Source organism: Euprymna scolopes, chromosome 45 (assembly GCF_053919585.1).
Source record: "Euprymna scolopes isolate OS-2025 chromosome 45, ASM5391958v1, whole genome shotgun sequence".
Taxonomy (NCBI): domain Eukaryota; kingdom Metazoa; phylum Mollusca; class Cephalopoda; order Sepiida; family Sepiolidae; genus Euprymna; species Euprymna scolopes.
The window spans coordinates 42,802,371-42,818,918 of NC_136526.1; the positions used below are offsets into that span (position 1 = coordinate 42,802,371).

A 16,548-nucleotide genomic window follows, 5' to 3' on the forward strand; every position below is an offset into this window, starting at 1 on the left:
GGTTCGAACCTGCCTGCCTGCCTACTAAAACTTTTTTATTTTTAAAAAATTTGTTTTGCTTATTTGCTCAATACACATCCAAACACCCGGGCCTTCGGGACAAGATCAAAGTGTAGTATCTGTTCCGGCAGATGCTGCAAGCTATGACTAGCTATGACTAGCAAAGACCAGATGTGGGGGCAACCCCACATGCCTGACCTTTAACCAGCTCCCATTTCCCACCTCTCGGGAGCTGGTCCCCTTTTTCCCTTCCCCCTCCCTTCACTCCTCACATTAAAAATCGGCCTTGTGCCTAATTTGCTCGGTGGGGGAGCAAATAAATACCATCTGTTCCGGCAGATGCTGCACTTCTATTTCTTGTTCTCTTTCGGTGGAGGAGAAATCCTTCACGACTGAGACAATTTTTATTTTTGTACCTTTTCTCCACGTTAAAAAACGATCCTAGTGTCTAACTCTGTCCCATGGGGAGGCATAGTAAATAGGCACATCCAAACACCCGGGCAACGCTGGGCACCCAGGCTAGTTTATATAAATAAAACAGATGTATGTGTCTGTGTGTATATATTTAATCGATAAACTCTTAAACTACTGGTCACATAACACTGAAATTAGCAGGAAATAATAATCATAAACCAAGGATGGTTTATAACGAGTGAAATCTTTGTTTGGATGGATGAATAATGTGTAAAGAAGTCAGCAAGTTTAAATGCAAAATGTTCATTTCAACTTGCCGACATATTTTGTTTTTTATTAGTTTTGTAAAAACTAATCCTCTAATCCTAGCTAAAAGTAGTTTAATCTTATAACTTATGTCTCTTGGCTTAGCTCAAACGGTAGAGAACAGGGCTAGAGCGTTAAATGTTTTTGTTTTGATTCCAGCTGATGACACCGAAGTCATTTTTTTAACTTTTGAAATCAGTACTATATATTAGGTACAATATAATATTCAATAGAAAATTGGCTCTGTAATAATAAATACGAAATCTGCATGAAATTTAAGCGTATTTTATGACCAGGCAAAGTCGCCCTTCTGTCTCTGGTAGTTATTCAATGAACTAGCCGGGGGGGGGGGGCTGGTCGTAAAATACGCTTAAATATGATATTTTAATTTGTCCAGATTTTGTACATATTATTATAGAGCCATTATTTCAAAGTTAAAAAAAAAAAAAAAAGTATTTGGATGCTATCAGCCGAAAGTAAATCTATAGCATTCAAAGCTGGTGACGTTACCACTGTACTAATGTGACACGCATCTGAACTGATTAAAAATAAACTAAGATGAATGTACAAAATGTATAACTACTTTTTTTTTCCTTTTTGACCCCTTAAAAACTATTTTAACCAGCCTTTCTTGGCGTTTTTTTTCCTAAATGGGAAACAAGATGGCCGCCAGTAAAAACTATAGTGATTACATTGGATACTGAATGTCTTCAAACATGGATAACTACTTGTTTGGCCAAAAAATTAATGCGATATTCATTCTCAGCATACTCAAAAACCTTTAAAAATCGGTAATTCAAAGGTGAATGTCAAAGGGTTGGGTAAACTAAAAAAAAATACCATCTTTGATGTACATACCTGCCATGGAACGAAAATGTCATATTCCAAAAACCACGTAAATTAAGTATGTTTTTTTTTTAACCAAGAAAATCAAATTTTAATACCCAATTTTATTTATTTATTTATTTTTTTTTATTTATTTATTTATTTTTTTTTTAACTAAAACTACTGCTATTAAAAGAAATGCTCAGCTGAGGTTGCCCAAGTTCTCTCCAAACTTTACAATAAATGTCTTAACGAATATTGCTTTTCCGACTGCTGGAAAACCGCGTCCGTGGTACCAGTCTTCAAGAATTCCAGTGAAAGAACTGACCGATTAAATTATTACCCCATTAGCCTTCTCCCACTTTTCACCAACACCTTACCGCTGCAAAACTCTTGACCGACAAACAATATGGATTTAGGCAAGCACATTTCACAGCAGATATCTTAACTGTAATCTCTGAATGTATATATCATTCACTGGACAAAACAGGGTAGGGTAGAGCGGTAGCCCTCGATATATCTAAGGCTTTTAACAGAGTATGGAATGCTGGTCCTCTAAGGAAAATTAGATCCTATGGTATCACTGGAAGAATACATAATGTAATTAAATCCTTAAGTAAGAGAAAAATCCAAGTTGTCTTCGACGGTCGTACATCTAAACAATATAATATAAATGCGGGAGTACCTCAGGGGTCTATCCTTGGACCATTATTATTCCTGATATTCATAAATGACCTCCCTGATAAAATTGTTTCAGAGATGGGTATATTTGCTGATGACACCACCAGGCACGAGGGGAAAACAAATGAACACATATCTAAGGAAATGGCAGAACCACTAAAGGATGACTTCCAACCTTTAGTGGAATGGGGACAAAAATGGATGGTCACACTCAATGCTGCCAAGACTAAGCTTGTTTCTTCAATAATTACAAGAAACCTTCTCTACCACCAATAGCAATGGCCAAGAACATATTACCTGAAAGTACTTCCTTTAAACTCCTCGGTCTAACGTTTACAGGGAACATGAACTGGAGTTGATACATTGAGAGAATTGCCAAGGCTGCTGCAAAGAAGATGGGCTCTCTCTACGGTGCTGGAAAACTACTTACACCTGAAAGTATCCTGTATCTCTATAAGGCCACCATTCGCCCATGTATGGAGTACTGTTGTCACATTTGGGCTGGTGCATCTGCTACTTGTCTCTCACCCCTGGACAGGGTTCAAAAGAGAGTCGCCAACCTGATAGGTCCTGAACTGTCATCTAGGCTTCAGTCTCTGTCCCATCAACTAAATGTTGCATCACTACCTGTTCTACAAGTATTTTAATGGTGAATGCTCGACGAATTACAAGCACTTGTACCCCTAGATGTGACTACCCCCGACAAACAGCTAAGTCCCACCCCTTCACAGTAGAGATCCTTAGGTGTAAGAAAGTCTTTTACTCTAATAGTTTCTTCCCCAGAACTGCTAGACTTTGGAACTCCCTTCCGAGATTCTGCTTTCCCAACTGTACCGACACGCATAAGTTCAAGTGTAATGTGAACAAACATCTTGCTACTCATCTCCCCTCATAATGCCCCTGCAACTTATGTCCCCGATAGTAGCTCTCTATTTCAAAATGGCATTGTGCCTTGTTTGGGGTAAAAATTGATTTATAATAAAAAAAAAAAAATAAATAAAAATAAAAAAAAATTTAATAATAATAAATACGAAATATAGTAAGGGAGATTACTTTGTATGAATTATTTTATCAACGTGCCAAGTAATCTCCCTTGGTTGAATTTCGAGTTTCGCCGTTGTGGTTTTGTTTATTTTTAAGATTCCTTCTCTAAAATTAAAACTTGTGGTTGTGCACAATAATAGATTTTGAAGCGCGCATTTCAGGTGAAAACATTATTACGTGTTTAGTTGTCATGTCGAAATTTATATAAATTCTTAAAAATTACGAAACCTGATTAAAGTAGAAAAATAATTACAAGTATAAATCGAATTGACTGAGTTTTATTGTTTGTGTGCGATTAAGGCGGACCTGTATGAGAATGCCACCCCTCTAAAAATACGTATTTTACACCTTTTTTTATTTTTTTTTCCGACGATTATCATAGATTACAGACTTAAGTATGATGATAGAAGAAAAAATGTATATATAAATAAATAAAATTAATGATTTTTAAGAGGGTTTACTTTCTCCTTATAGCGTTCTACAGTGTAGAACGCTATAAGGAGAAAGTAAACCCTCTTAAAAATCATTAAAAAAATGGACCGTAAGTCAGGTATCAATGGTGTAGAACTTCTACACCATTGATACCTGACTTACGGTCCATTTTTTTATCGACATGTCACGTTATAAAAACGTTATAACGAGAAAGTGAACCCCCTTCTTAAAAGTCATTCAATTTTTTTTTTTTTTTTCAAAAATTTTTCTGTCAATAGGATACTTAAGCCTATCTGTGATAATCGTTGGAAAAAAAATCTTTAAAAAAAAAAAAAAAAAGGATGAAAAACACGCATTTCTAGGGGTGGGAACTCGCATACAGATCCGCCGTGACTAATTCTCTATGACAAAGTAACTTATTTCCCTTGAAATTCGCCATTGGAGAAAAAAAAGAAAAGAAAAAATACGCTTTCTTTTTCCACAAAAAAAAAAAAAAAAAAAAAAAAAAAAAAAACAGATCTAACATATCTACTGGATCGTTTTTCGTAATTCTTGGAATTTATACTTATTTCGATCTGACATTTATATAATAATTTTTTTTCACCCGAAATGCGTTTGTTTCAAAATTTACTATTCTACACAAGCACCAGCTGATATTTTTTTTTTAAGGAAATGTAAAATATCCAGCGGGGAAAAATGAAAGTATGAAAAGAATAGTTAATTTCCTAATGTATGGTCGTTTATTATTTACGATGAAAAAACAAAAACAAAAAACTGTAAACAAGGCGTCATTGTTCCTGGCAATTAAACTACTTTTACCAATCCAAACAAAGATTTCACTCGTTATAAACCATCCTTGGTGTATAATTACTATTTCCTGTTAATTTCAGTGTCATGTGACCAATAGTTCAAGAGTTTATTGGTTAAATATTTATACACAGACTTGCATCTATTTATATAAAGACAAAAACGGTCACACTTTCTAAGAGACAGGTCTACCAAATTGGGACGAGTTATGACCGCTTTTCATTTATCTATATATCTGTTATCTTTTTTCTCAGTCGACATATTTTTCTGCATTTTGCAGTTTTTTTTTTTTTTTTTTTTTTTTTTTTTTTTTTTTTTTTTTTAGTGAAAATTCTAATTTAGTAGGTTTCAGTTTTCGTTCTTATTTCAAAAAAAAAAAAAACCTTTAATTTTTATTTGTTTAATCGTGTAGATTCCCATAAACATTTGAATTTCCGGCACTTGTGCAGAATTTGAACCAGACGTAACTCACCGTCCGCTCGGCTTTACTCGGAACATGGCGTTATGCGCTCGCTCGGGTTTCATTGAATTCCGTAATCTGACGTTAAGACTCCGATCAATACGTGGTAAAAGAGCAGACAATCTTGGGGGGAAACAGAAATTTGGTAATGATCCTTCTTTTGTCTTCATCTTAAACCATATATTGGAAAGCTACCCGGTTGGGTTGGCAAAGTTTATTCCACATCCGCTGTCTCTTCTCAGCCCACTTTAACATCGTCTAATATGACCATAAAAAAGGTTACCTAATCCTAAGGGAATATCTCGGCTGTCTTAATTTGATTTAATTTAAAAAAAAAAAAAAAAAAAAGAAAAGAAAAACTGTTACCCAGCCCCACTCTACAAGAAAAAAAATTTTCAGAAAAAAATAAAATAGCAACAAAACAGTTTACTTTGCATTAGTTACAAAGATTTAAAAAAAAAAAAAAAACTTAAAAAAAAAAAATTACATGAAAAACACATAAAAAAGTGCTTTATTTTTAAACTTTTAAAAAATTTGAAAAAACAAAAATGGTTTCCTTATTGTGTAAAAAAAAAAAAAAAAAAAAAAAAAAAAAAAAAAAATGGTTGAAAAAGGAAAAATATAACTTGTTTATTTTATTTTTTTTTTTTCATTCTTTTTTTCATTATATTTAAAAAAAAAATTTTTTTTCTGGTGATTTTATTATTTTCATGTTTGCTTCTGTATTTTTTTAAAAGTAGTGTTGTTTTGACAAAAGCCAACATGTTCTGAGCAAAGTCGAGCGGCTAGTTAGTTACGTCTGGTTCAAATTCTGCACAAGTACCAAATTTCCATGTATTTCATATATAGCAATAGTGACACTCAATATGGTTTCCGTTCTGCTAGATCTACAGCAGATGTCCTTACAGTTATATCGCATAGGATTAGCAAATCTCTCGACGGTGGCAATCTTTCTAGGGCAATTGCTCTTGACATATCTAAAGCCTTTGATAGGGTATGGCATAAAGGTTTACTTCATAAGATCGCTAGCTATGGTATAGCTGGAAAAGTCTTCTCAATTATTAAATCATTTCTTTCTGATAGGTTCATAAGAGTAGTAGTTGAGGGGCAAAAATCAGAAGCTCACAGTATTAATGCCGGTGTCCCTCAGGGATCCATCCTGGGCCCAACTCTTTTCCTGATCTACATTAATGATCTTCCAAATCATATCCTTACATCATTTGTAGACATTTATGCTGACGACACTACCATTTATGGTACCACATCTAAGACAGTAAACAACCAAGTTCTCTCCAATTCTCTCTCCTCTGATCTTGAGCACGTAGTACAATGGGGAAAGGAGTGGCTGGTTACTTTTAATGCATCTAAAACCAAGCTTCTCTCTTTACATCATCAACATTCTAATTCACATTTGTCATCAATTGAAATGAATGGCTCTCGTCTTCAGGAGGCCTCAAGTTTTGACAAGCTTCTGGGCTTGACCATTACTCCTGATCTTAAATGGAACACGTATATCAAATCTGTTGCCAAGGCCGCTGGAAAAATGGTGGGATCTTTCTATCGATCCAGTAGATATCTCACTGCTGATGCTATTGTCTACCTATATAAGAGCCAGGTACGTCCAAGGATGGAATACTGTTGCCACATCTGGGCAGGAGCTGCTAGAAAGGACTTGTCCTGCCTTGATAGAGTTCAAAATAGACTTCGTAGCCTCGTAGGAGATGTCCTTTTCTCCTCCTTGCAACCTCTATCTCACAGAAGAGATGTTGCGAGTTTGTCTCTGATGTATCATTATTTTCATGGAAAGTGTTCAACTGAGCTTCAATCTATGGTCTCCCCTCGCCAAACTTTCACAAGAAACACTCGTCTAGCTGTAAACACTATCAATAATTTCCCCCACTCTTTATCTGTGCCTAAACCTAAACGTAGATTCCATGAACAAAGCTTCTTTCTTAGAACTGCACGCCTGTGGAATTGTCTTCCGTTTTCCTGCTTTCCGGCTGACTACAATATGGTTGTGTTCAAGTCTAAAGTAAATAAGTCCTTGATGAGCCGTTCCATATAAGTTATTAAATTTACCAAATTTTCATTACTAATGATTACTATATTGACCAATTTCTACTGTACACTCTTTAACCCTTATCCTTGAGTGGCCTCTGGGCCTTGATAATGTGGTGATGCCTTTGTAAAAAAAAAAAAAAAAAAAAAAAATGTTCAGCCCCAGGAAGGGAGCCCTTTGATTTCTGAGAAATAGAAAAAAAAAAAAAAATTATATGATGGTTAAGATCAAAAACTATACATTTTTTTTTTTTTTTTTAACAATTATGAAATATTTAACGTATTAATGTGCGAGCCTGGGTGCCCGGTGTTGCCCAGGTGTTTGGAGGTGTGTGTTGAGCAAAAAAAAAAATTTTTTTTTAAATTGGTAGTGGGCAGCAGGTTCAAACCCGTGGCGTGAAAGCGGAAAAAGTGAAAGAAAATCTGACGTCTTACCGCTACTCCATGACGCGACCGGAAGTATAACGCGTTCAAATTTAACCTAGTCAATGAAAAAGAAGACTTGCAGAAATGGTGTTGCTTTTAAATAGATCAGAATCGGTGATTGTATCAGAATCTGGAAAAATATTAGAATCACCCATCATTAAGTAAGACCACACATCTAAGAATAGGTTTATGCCTCCAAAAATTCAAACTAAAATCATCCATTGCAGATGAAAGTGCTCAGTAATGATCAGTTCTAAAAGTGATAATCTTTTGGCAGTTGAAGATTCAATCCTGAGTGCGGGCGGCACTACTAAAAATACAACTATGAATTACTTAAGACTTCTATTCATTCATAGTTGACAGAACAAGAATAAGCCACCCCTATGTATTAAACAGGATTCCATTCAAAATTTTGTACAGATTCTCGAGTATGCCAAAAATACATCTGAGGAAGGTCATAGGTTACATTGGTTAAAATGTGATAACAGCAGTCAAGATAAAAACAGTGCTCCGAATAATTCAAATAATATTATATCAAAATTTTATAATTAACTAGCCTGGATACCCGGCATTGCCCGGGTGTTTGGAGATGTGTGTTCAGCAAAAAAAAAAGTGGTAGTAGGCAAGGCAGGCAGGATTGAACCCGTGACGCAAAGGTGGAAAAGAAAGTGAAAGAAAATCTGTCGTCTTACTGCTACACCATGACGCAACCAGGAGGTTGGAACGTTAAAATTAGGCACAGTCAGTCCAACCGATACGATGACTTGCAAAAATGGCTCACAAAAAATCAACCCCTCCTTGTATAAAACTGTCCAGTTGATGGGGAAGGAACTAATCTTTTTGTTTCAAAATGATACTAAAATCATCCATTGCAGATGAAAGTGCTCAGTAATGAAAATCCGTCGCCTTTGTCGAAAGTTTTAGGCAGACATACATACATTTAAATAGACAGGTGAGATTCATATTATAGACTAGCCTGGGTGCCTGGCGTTGTCCGGAGGTGGATGTTGAGAAAAAAAAAAAAAAAAAAAAAAAAAAAAAAAAAAAAAAAGTAGTAGTGAGCAGACAGACTCGAACCCGTACTGTGAAGGAGAAAAAGAATGTGAAAAAAAAAAAGTTACATCTTTGCTGTTGCGTCCATTGCCAAACCAGAAGTGGCAAAGGTTTAAATTAAGGCTAGTCAATTGAAAAGAGGGGATGACTTTTGAAAATATCAATGAAAAAAGCAGCCCCTGCCTGTAGAAAAGTGCCCAGTTGAGGGTGAAGGAATTAATATTTTTAGCCAATTTTTCGATATTTGTCGTCCGAAGAGTCAAATTCCAAACAATACCATCATGAAAATCCATCGCCTCTGTCAAGTTTTAGGTAGACATACAAACATACATACATTTAAATAAGACAGGTGAGATTTCTATTATAGATTAATAAGATATATATTATAGATTAATAGGAAAAAAAAAAAAATCAACACTTTATTTTATTTTTCCTTTTTACAAATATGGTGGCATAATCCATAAATAAAAAGTGCAATCTTTAAATGAGGTGTGAAAAAAAAAAAAAAAAAAAAAAAAGACTTCATTTAAATAAAGATTGTTTTTTTTTTATTTGTTTCACAACATAAAATTTTAGATATAAAACATCAAAAGACTTCTTTCCGCCGAATGTATTCCTTATTCTGGTTTAACGAACTTTGATCCTATCAAACATGTCATCATCTAGGAAAGATGTGCTAACGGTTATATCTCATAGAATTAGTGAATCTCTTGATGGAGGCTTCCTTCTAGGGCAATTGCTCTTGATAGGGTATGGCATAAAGGTCTACTTCATAAGATAGCGAGCTATGGTAGAGCTGGAAATGTTTTCTCAATTATTAAATCATTTCTGTCGGATAGGTTCATAAACGTAGTGGTTGATGGGCAGAAATCAGAAACTCACAGTATTAATGCTGGATGCCCTCAGGGCTCCATCCTGGGCCCAACTCTCTTTCTGATCTACATCAATGATTTTCCAAATGACATCCTAAGATCATTCGTTAACATTTATGCTGACAACACTACAATCTATGGCAACACCTCAAAGGCCGTAAATGACCAAGTTTTCTCTGACTCTCTCTCCTTTGATCTTGAGCACATAGTACAATGAATCTACAACCCAGCTCCTCTCTTTACATCATCACTGCTCTGATCCTCATCTGGCATCAATTGAAATGAATGGCTCTCGTCTTAAGGAGGCTCCATGTTTTGACAAGCTTCTGGGCTTGACCTTTACTCCTGATCTAAAATGAAACACATATCAAATCTGTTGCCAAGGCCGCTGGAAAAATGGTGGGATCCTTCTACCGTTCCAGTAGATATCTCGCTCCTGATGCAATTATCTACCTATATAAAAGCCAGGTATGGCCAACGATGTACTGTTGCCACATCTGGACAGGAGCTGCTAGAAGAAGCTTATCCTGCCTTGACAGAGTTCAAAATAGACTTCGTAGCTTAGTGGGGGATGCCCTTTTCTCTTTCCTGCAACCTCTTTCCCACAGAAGAGACGTAGCGAGCCTGTCCCGGCTTTATCATTATTTTCATGGCAAGTGCTCATCTGAGCTGCAATCTATGGTCCCCCCTCACCAAACTTTCACGAAAAACACTCGTCTAGCCAAAACGACTATCACTAATTTCCCACACTCTTTATCTGTGCCTAAACCTAAATGCAGATTCCATGAACAAAGCTTCTTTCTTAGAACTGCACGCCTGTGGAACTCTCTTCTGTTTGTCTGCTTTCCAGCTGACTACAATTTGATTGTCTTCATGTCCAATGTAAACAAGTTCTTGATGAACCGTCCCTCTAAGTAATCCAATTTATCCAGATGTGAAGTAAAAAAAAAAAAAACGGAAAGAAACTAAGACACATGCGTGCAAGTATTATGTTTTTGTAAACAGTTCACTCTTGTAAGTAAACAAAAAAAAAAAAAAAAAAAATGCAAGCCCCCCACCCACTTTTTTTTTTTTTTTTTAGAACTCATTAAAAAGTGTTTTCCACCTATCTGAATACCCTATATACCAAATTTTGAGTGTGTAGATAAAAAGTTGTTGAGTATATAGGTTTAGAAGTGTCCTCACACACATTCTCACTTTTATAGATATATAGATTTATTGTTTTTATTAATTTAATATTTTATTTTTTATTTTGTTTTTTTTATTTTTAATACAATTTTTTTTTTTTTTTTTTGTAGCCATTTCACATATTGTGATACGACACAAATGATGCAGTAACCATTTTCTTATCTCTTTCTTTACTGCTTTTATTTTTGCAGGAAAAAAATAATGGAGCACATCGAAGAATTCCACCAGGCGCCACCAAAGATTATCCGAGATGAGCACTACAAGAAGTACCGCATGATCTTCCCTTCCTTGGGGGCAAGGCGGGATAAAATGCGCAGTAAGGCGTCTATCGAACGCCAGCGTCGTCGCCGACGCGGCAGTGCTCGCAGCGGCGGCAGCAGCAATGTGATCAACGTAGATGATTCTGGAGAATCGGATTTGGATTCTGAGTCGACGTCGGACTGGCGGCCGTCGTCGGAGAGTGAGGACGATCATGAGGAGGAGGAGCGGGTTACCCGATACTGCTGTTGTCACTGCTCGATGAGGACTCACGACTTTGACCGATTCCGAAAGCATGTGGCCAAACATTCCAGAAGCACCGAGGAGCTGCAGTGTCCGACTTGTGTCTATCGGACACGCGACGCCTACAAGTTTCACCAGCACATACGGCGTCACCCAAGCGAACATTTTTGCGGATACTGCAATTTCTCTTCAATGCAGGAGTCATTTGTGCAACTCCACGTGCGACGGGTGCACCCGAAGAAGCCGGTTCAAATCCACATCCGCAGTCAGACGATTGCTGCCGCTGCTGATTCAAACGGTGGTCGGACTATGAACACAGCGTCTGTGCCTGCGGCTAATTTTAATGTCAAGGTCGTATTGCAGGATTTTCTGGCGCTGGACACTGTAGAGTTTGAAGGGATACTTAAAAAGAACGTCATCCATAGTTTGGACTTGGAGAATATTATCTTAGAAGAGGACAAACTCTTATCTGTTTTATAAAACTAAAATACAGATTTTTTTTTTTTTTTTTAATTCGACATCAAAAATGAAAATCCAGCAAAGAAAATAATTTCTTTTTAAAAAAAAAAAAAAAAAAAATTTTTTTATAGCTATAAATGGTAAAAATGGGAAGGAAAAAAGCAACTAAACATACTAAAACAACACAAAAACAAAATAAATTATAAAATTATTTTTAAGTTCTTTTTATTTTCTGTAATCTGTTATAACTAAAATATTTTCAAGTTTTCTTTTTTTTTTATTATTATTAAATTTTATTTTATCGAAAGCCAAATAATTTTTCTATTTTTAGCTGTAGTTTTCATCTTTACAATTCATTATAAGCCATGTTTTTTTTTTTCTTATTTAAAGTATTTTTTAATCCTTTTCTTCCATTTTTATAACATTTTTTTCCCCCTCCTTCTTTCAAATTTTTTTTGTCTTTTTTTATTCTTTTATTGTTTTAATTTTTAGTCTAAATGCCGGAATGATATTTTCTAGAAAAAGTTTGTGTTCCGCTTAGTTAAGCTTATTTGATGATCCTTCCCAATCATGTATACCAAGACAAAAGAAAAGCAAAAAAAAAAAACTACTTATTGTTTGCTATAAAAATGAAATTTCCAAAGAAAATGAAGAAAAACAACAAAAAAAAAACTTATTTTCTACTTAAGAACAAATAAAACTGAACGTATTTTCTACAAATTGTCGAAAGTACATTGTGACTTTTTGAGAAAATTTCTCATCATTTGCGTTTTTAAAATCAAAAATTAAAAGATTTTGTTTTCTAACCCCTGTTCCCCCTAAAATCAAAAAAAAAAAAACAAAACAAAAAAAAAAACAAAAAACAATATCAAATTCTAAAACACGTCAGAAAACAAAATTCAATTTTATTTTATTTTATTTTTTTTTTTAAGTTTTAAAAATCTGACATTTTTGTCTCTGGAAAAAAAAGAAAAAAAAAAAAGAATCAATTTAGTTAAATTCATTTTTTTTTTTTTTTTTTGTTCTTTTTTTTTTAAATCTCTTAATTTGTTTAAAAAATCTTTTGGTTTCCACAAAATTTAGAGCAAAAAAAGAAGAGAAAAAAAAAACAAACAATAAAATAAAGCAAGGAAAAAAAAAAAAAAAGACCCAAGATAATGTCCAAATTTTGTGCTCTGTCTTGTGTGTGGTTTGGTGTAAAATCCAAATGTTTCAGCTATAAATAATACTACTACTAGACTTCAGAAATTTTTTTTTTTTGATTTTAGTTTTTTTATATACTTTTTAATTTCAGGCAAAAGTCCACCCAAAACTTTGTTATTAAATAAAAACTTTGTTGTTTTTAAATTTATTTAATAACTAGCAGTTCAACCCGGCTTTGCTCAGGTCCTATGTACTGTTCATAACTTTATCTATGTGTGAATACCTTTTATGTAAAATTTCAAACGTTTATACCAAGAATTGACTGAGTAGTTTGGTAGAGACACCCCAATTTTGACCCCTTAAAATTGTTTTTGTCTCCAATCAAATTATAAAGTTTGGCCTATGTCCAAGTAACCTACATCTAAAATTGCAAGTGTTTAGACCCAAAATTAGCAGAGGAGTTTGGTAGAGTTTTCAAAGGTCAAATCATTGAACATTGACCCCTTGACAACCAAATTTATTTCTGGCCAAAAACCGATTAAAAATATTTTCCCAAATCTCAATACTCCTTATGTCAAATCTCGAATCTGTAGACTGAAAATTGACAGAGTAGTTTGGTAGGGAAATGTACGCACACACACTCACACCCAATTTAACTTTTATAGATTTAGCATGGGTGCCTGGCGTTGCCCTGGTCTTTGGAGGTGTATGTTGAGCAAAAAAAAACAAAAACAAAAAAAAACGGTGGTAGTAGGAAGGCAGGCTCGAACCTATACTGCAAAGGAGGAAAAGAACGGGGGGAAAAAAACCTGACATCTTTGCGGTTACGACCGCCGTCAAACCGGAAGTGACATAGATTTAAATTAAGGCTAGACAATCGAAAGGAGAGGATGACTTTCGAAAATATTGGCAAAAAAGCCCCCACCCCCACCTCTGTAGTAAAGTGCCCAGTTGAAGGTGAAGATAATGTTTTTAGACAATTTTTCAGTATTTTGGCGTCCGAAAGGTCGAACTTCAAAACGATACTGATCTTGTAAAAATCTGTCGTCTCCGTCGAAAATTTTAGACAGATATGCAAACATGCATACATTTATATATTGGTAACTCAAATTTTCGACCTAAACAGATTAAAAAGTTTGCCCTATCTTTAAATATCCTTTATGTCAAATTTCAAATGTTTAGACCAGAAATTGTCTGAGTAATTTGGTAGAGACCGAAGCGGTCACATTTTTTAAAAACTTTGAACCCTATTATGACCCCTTAACATTTATTATTTTGGACTCCAATCAAATTATTAAGTTAGATCCATGTTCAAGGAACCTATATCTAAAATTTCAAGTGTTTAGACCCAAAATTGGCGGAGGAGTTTGGTAGAGTTCTGAAAGGTCAAATCGTTGAACTTTGACCCCTTAATAGCTAAATTTCTGGCCAAAAACGAATTACAAAGATTTTCCCAAATATCAATATCCTGTATATCAAATTTCGAGTCTGTAGACTGAAAATTGAAAGTTATTGTGTAGGGAAATGTACACAGACAGACAGACAGACACTTCCACAGATATATAGATAGATAGGCTAGAAGGGAACACATTTAAATATATTTTAATTCATGCAAACTTTATATTATTACAGAGCTAATTCTCCATTAAATATAATAGTTCTGATTTCAAAGGTTAAAAAAAAAAGACTTGAGTGCCATCAGCTAGAATCGAAACCAAAATATTTAGTGCGCCAGCCGCGTTCCCTATCCGACAGATAGATAAAAAAATATTTGAAATAAAACCACTTCAAGCTATGAATGAATTTGCACATGCACAAAAGTAATAGAAACAATACGTTACTAATAAATCAAAAGATTTTACTCGTTATAAACCATCCTTGGTGTATGATTACTATTTCCGACTCCAGAAATTTTTTTTAATTTCAGATTTTTCATATATAACTACATTTACTCGCATAAAATTAATATACAAAAGTATAGATTTATGCGTAAACTTGAAGTATTTACTTCAAAAGTGCTCAATACGTAGGTAGGCAACAATATTTGCGAAAGAAAACCCGAATAACAAGAAATATTACGTAGGCATGACTTAGATTTCAAAACCCAATACAATGACCACAAAAGTACATTCAACAATAAAAAAAAAAAAAAACACCGTATAAAAACAACACTAGCGAATAAATACTGGGAACTCAAAGAAAGCGGACATTTGCCGGTAGTCGAATGGAAGATAATAAGACAAGCTACCACGTGTAGGCATCTAGACGGCCCATGTAGATTATGCCTTCATGAAAAATTTGCTATCCTGTACTTTAAAGAACCCCAACATCTATTAAACTGTAGAAGAGAAATAGCAAATAACTGTGTTCACAAACTAAAATTTGCTGATATAAAATAGTTTTAAAACTAACAAAAACAATAGAAAATAAACAAATTAAAAAAAAACATGAATTTGCATAAACGATCACACATATGTATGTATGTGTGTGTGTATATATATATATATATATATATGCATATGCATGTGCATATATGTATGTACACACAGACATATATATATATTTATATATAAACTAACAAAAAAAAAACAAAAAACCCCTCTAACCTAGTTTTAAAACAGATCCTTTGTCCGATACAATGCATGCCCATTGGCTGATAGGAAGGGGCGCAGTGGATACTAGAAAGCTGATTGGCTAACTAAATCCTCAATAGAAGAGTACCATATAAAAAGGATAAACAATCACAGAATTCGCGCATAAGCCTGAGGAATCCTAGAGTGGATGAAACGCCGAATATTCAGTGTAGCTTAATCGCCATATATATTTTATAAATTACTAATATATATATATATATATATATATATATATATATATATATATATTTCATTTAAAATCCAAAAAAAATTATTTTTTAATTTCAGGCAAAACTTGGTTGTACGAGGGGCATGCAATAAGTAATGCCCCTGACCCACTTCCCATAGCAGTAGAGCAACGAAACTTGGCACAGTTATTAGTCTTTCTCTACATAGGAAAAACCCAGAGTTATGCATTTCTCCTATCATTTGATGCAGCTCTGGAGACCGTTTTTCTAGAACACCCTAGGTTGGTCATCCAACCACGACATGACTTCAGAAATCAAGGCTGCATCATCTGGGAAACGCTTTCCTTTCAAAAATAACTTCATGGTTGGGAAGAGGTGAAAGTCAGAGGGTGCAAGGTCAGGAGAGTAGGGAGGATTTCATAACCACACGCCCATGCTTCTGATCTGGTGACATGCGAGTTGTGGACCGGAGCGTTGTCCTGCAGGAGGAGGTACCTTTGCTGATCTTGCCTCGCCTCTTGATTTTGATAGCTTCCTTTAATTTCCTCAAAAGTGAAGCATAATATGCTCCTGTAATTGTGGTACCCTTTGCCAGGAAATCTGTCATCACTGCTCCGTCCTGGTCCCAGAAGACTGAGCATGACCTTGCCAGCGGAGGGCTGCACCCTTGCCTTCTTTGGAGGTAGTGAGTCCAAGTGCTTCCACTGCATTGACTGGGCATTGGTCTCTGGATCATAGTGATGGACCCAGGTTTCATCCTGTGTAATCAGTCTTTTGAAAAACTTTGACTCATCTTCTTGGCACCTCTCTAAATTCATCCTCGAGCACACAATGTGTTCTCGCTTCTGGAATGGTGTGAGCAGCCTGGGAATCCACCTGGCAGACACCTTATGCATATGCAAATAGTCATGAATGATAGTTTCCACAGACCCTGTACTAATTTTGACATCTTGGGCTATTTGGCGAATAGTAATGCGCCGATCTTCCAAAATGGCAGCCTGAACTTGACGGACAGATGCCTCATCAATGGCAGAAGGGGGGGTGGCGACCAGGTCTGG

The 16,548-nt window shown here is 35.1% G+C and overlaps 1 protein-coding gene across 1 annotated transcript in view; it reads left to right on the forward strand.

Annotated features, from left to right (window-relative positions):
* LOC145269505 (uncharacterized) overlaps window positions 1-12,765 on the forward strand; it is a 203,093-nt gene extending 190,328 nt beyond the window's left edge. Inside the window, exon 3 of the mRNA XM_080125241.1 lies at window positions 10,758-12,765. Coding sequence (XP_079981367.1) covers window positions 10,758-11,547 — 790 coding nt within the window. The 3' untranslated portion in view covers window positions 11,548-12,765. The remainder of the gene's footprint in view (window positions 1-10,757) is intronic.
* The last annotated feature ends 3,783 nt before the right edge of the window (window positions 12,766-16,548 follow it).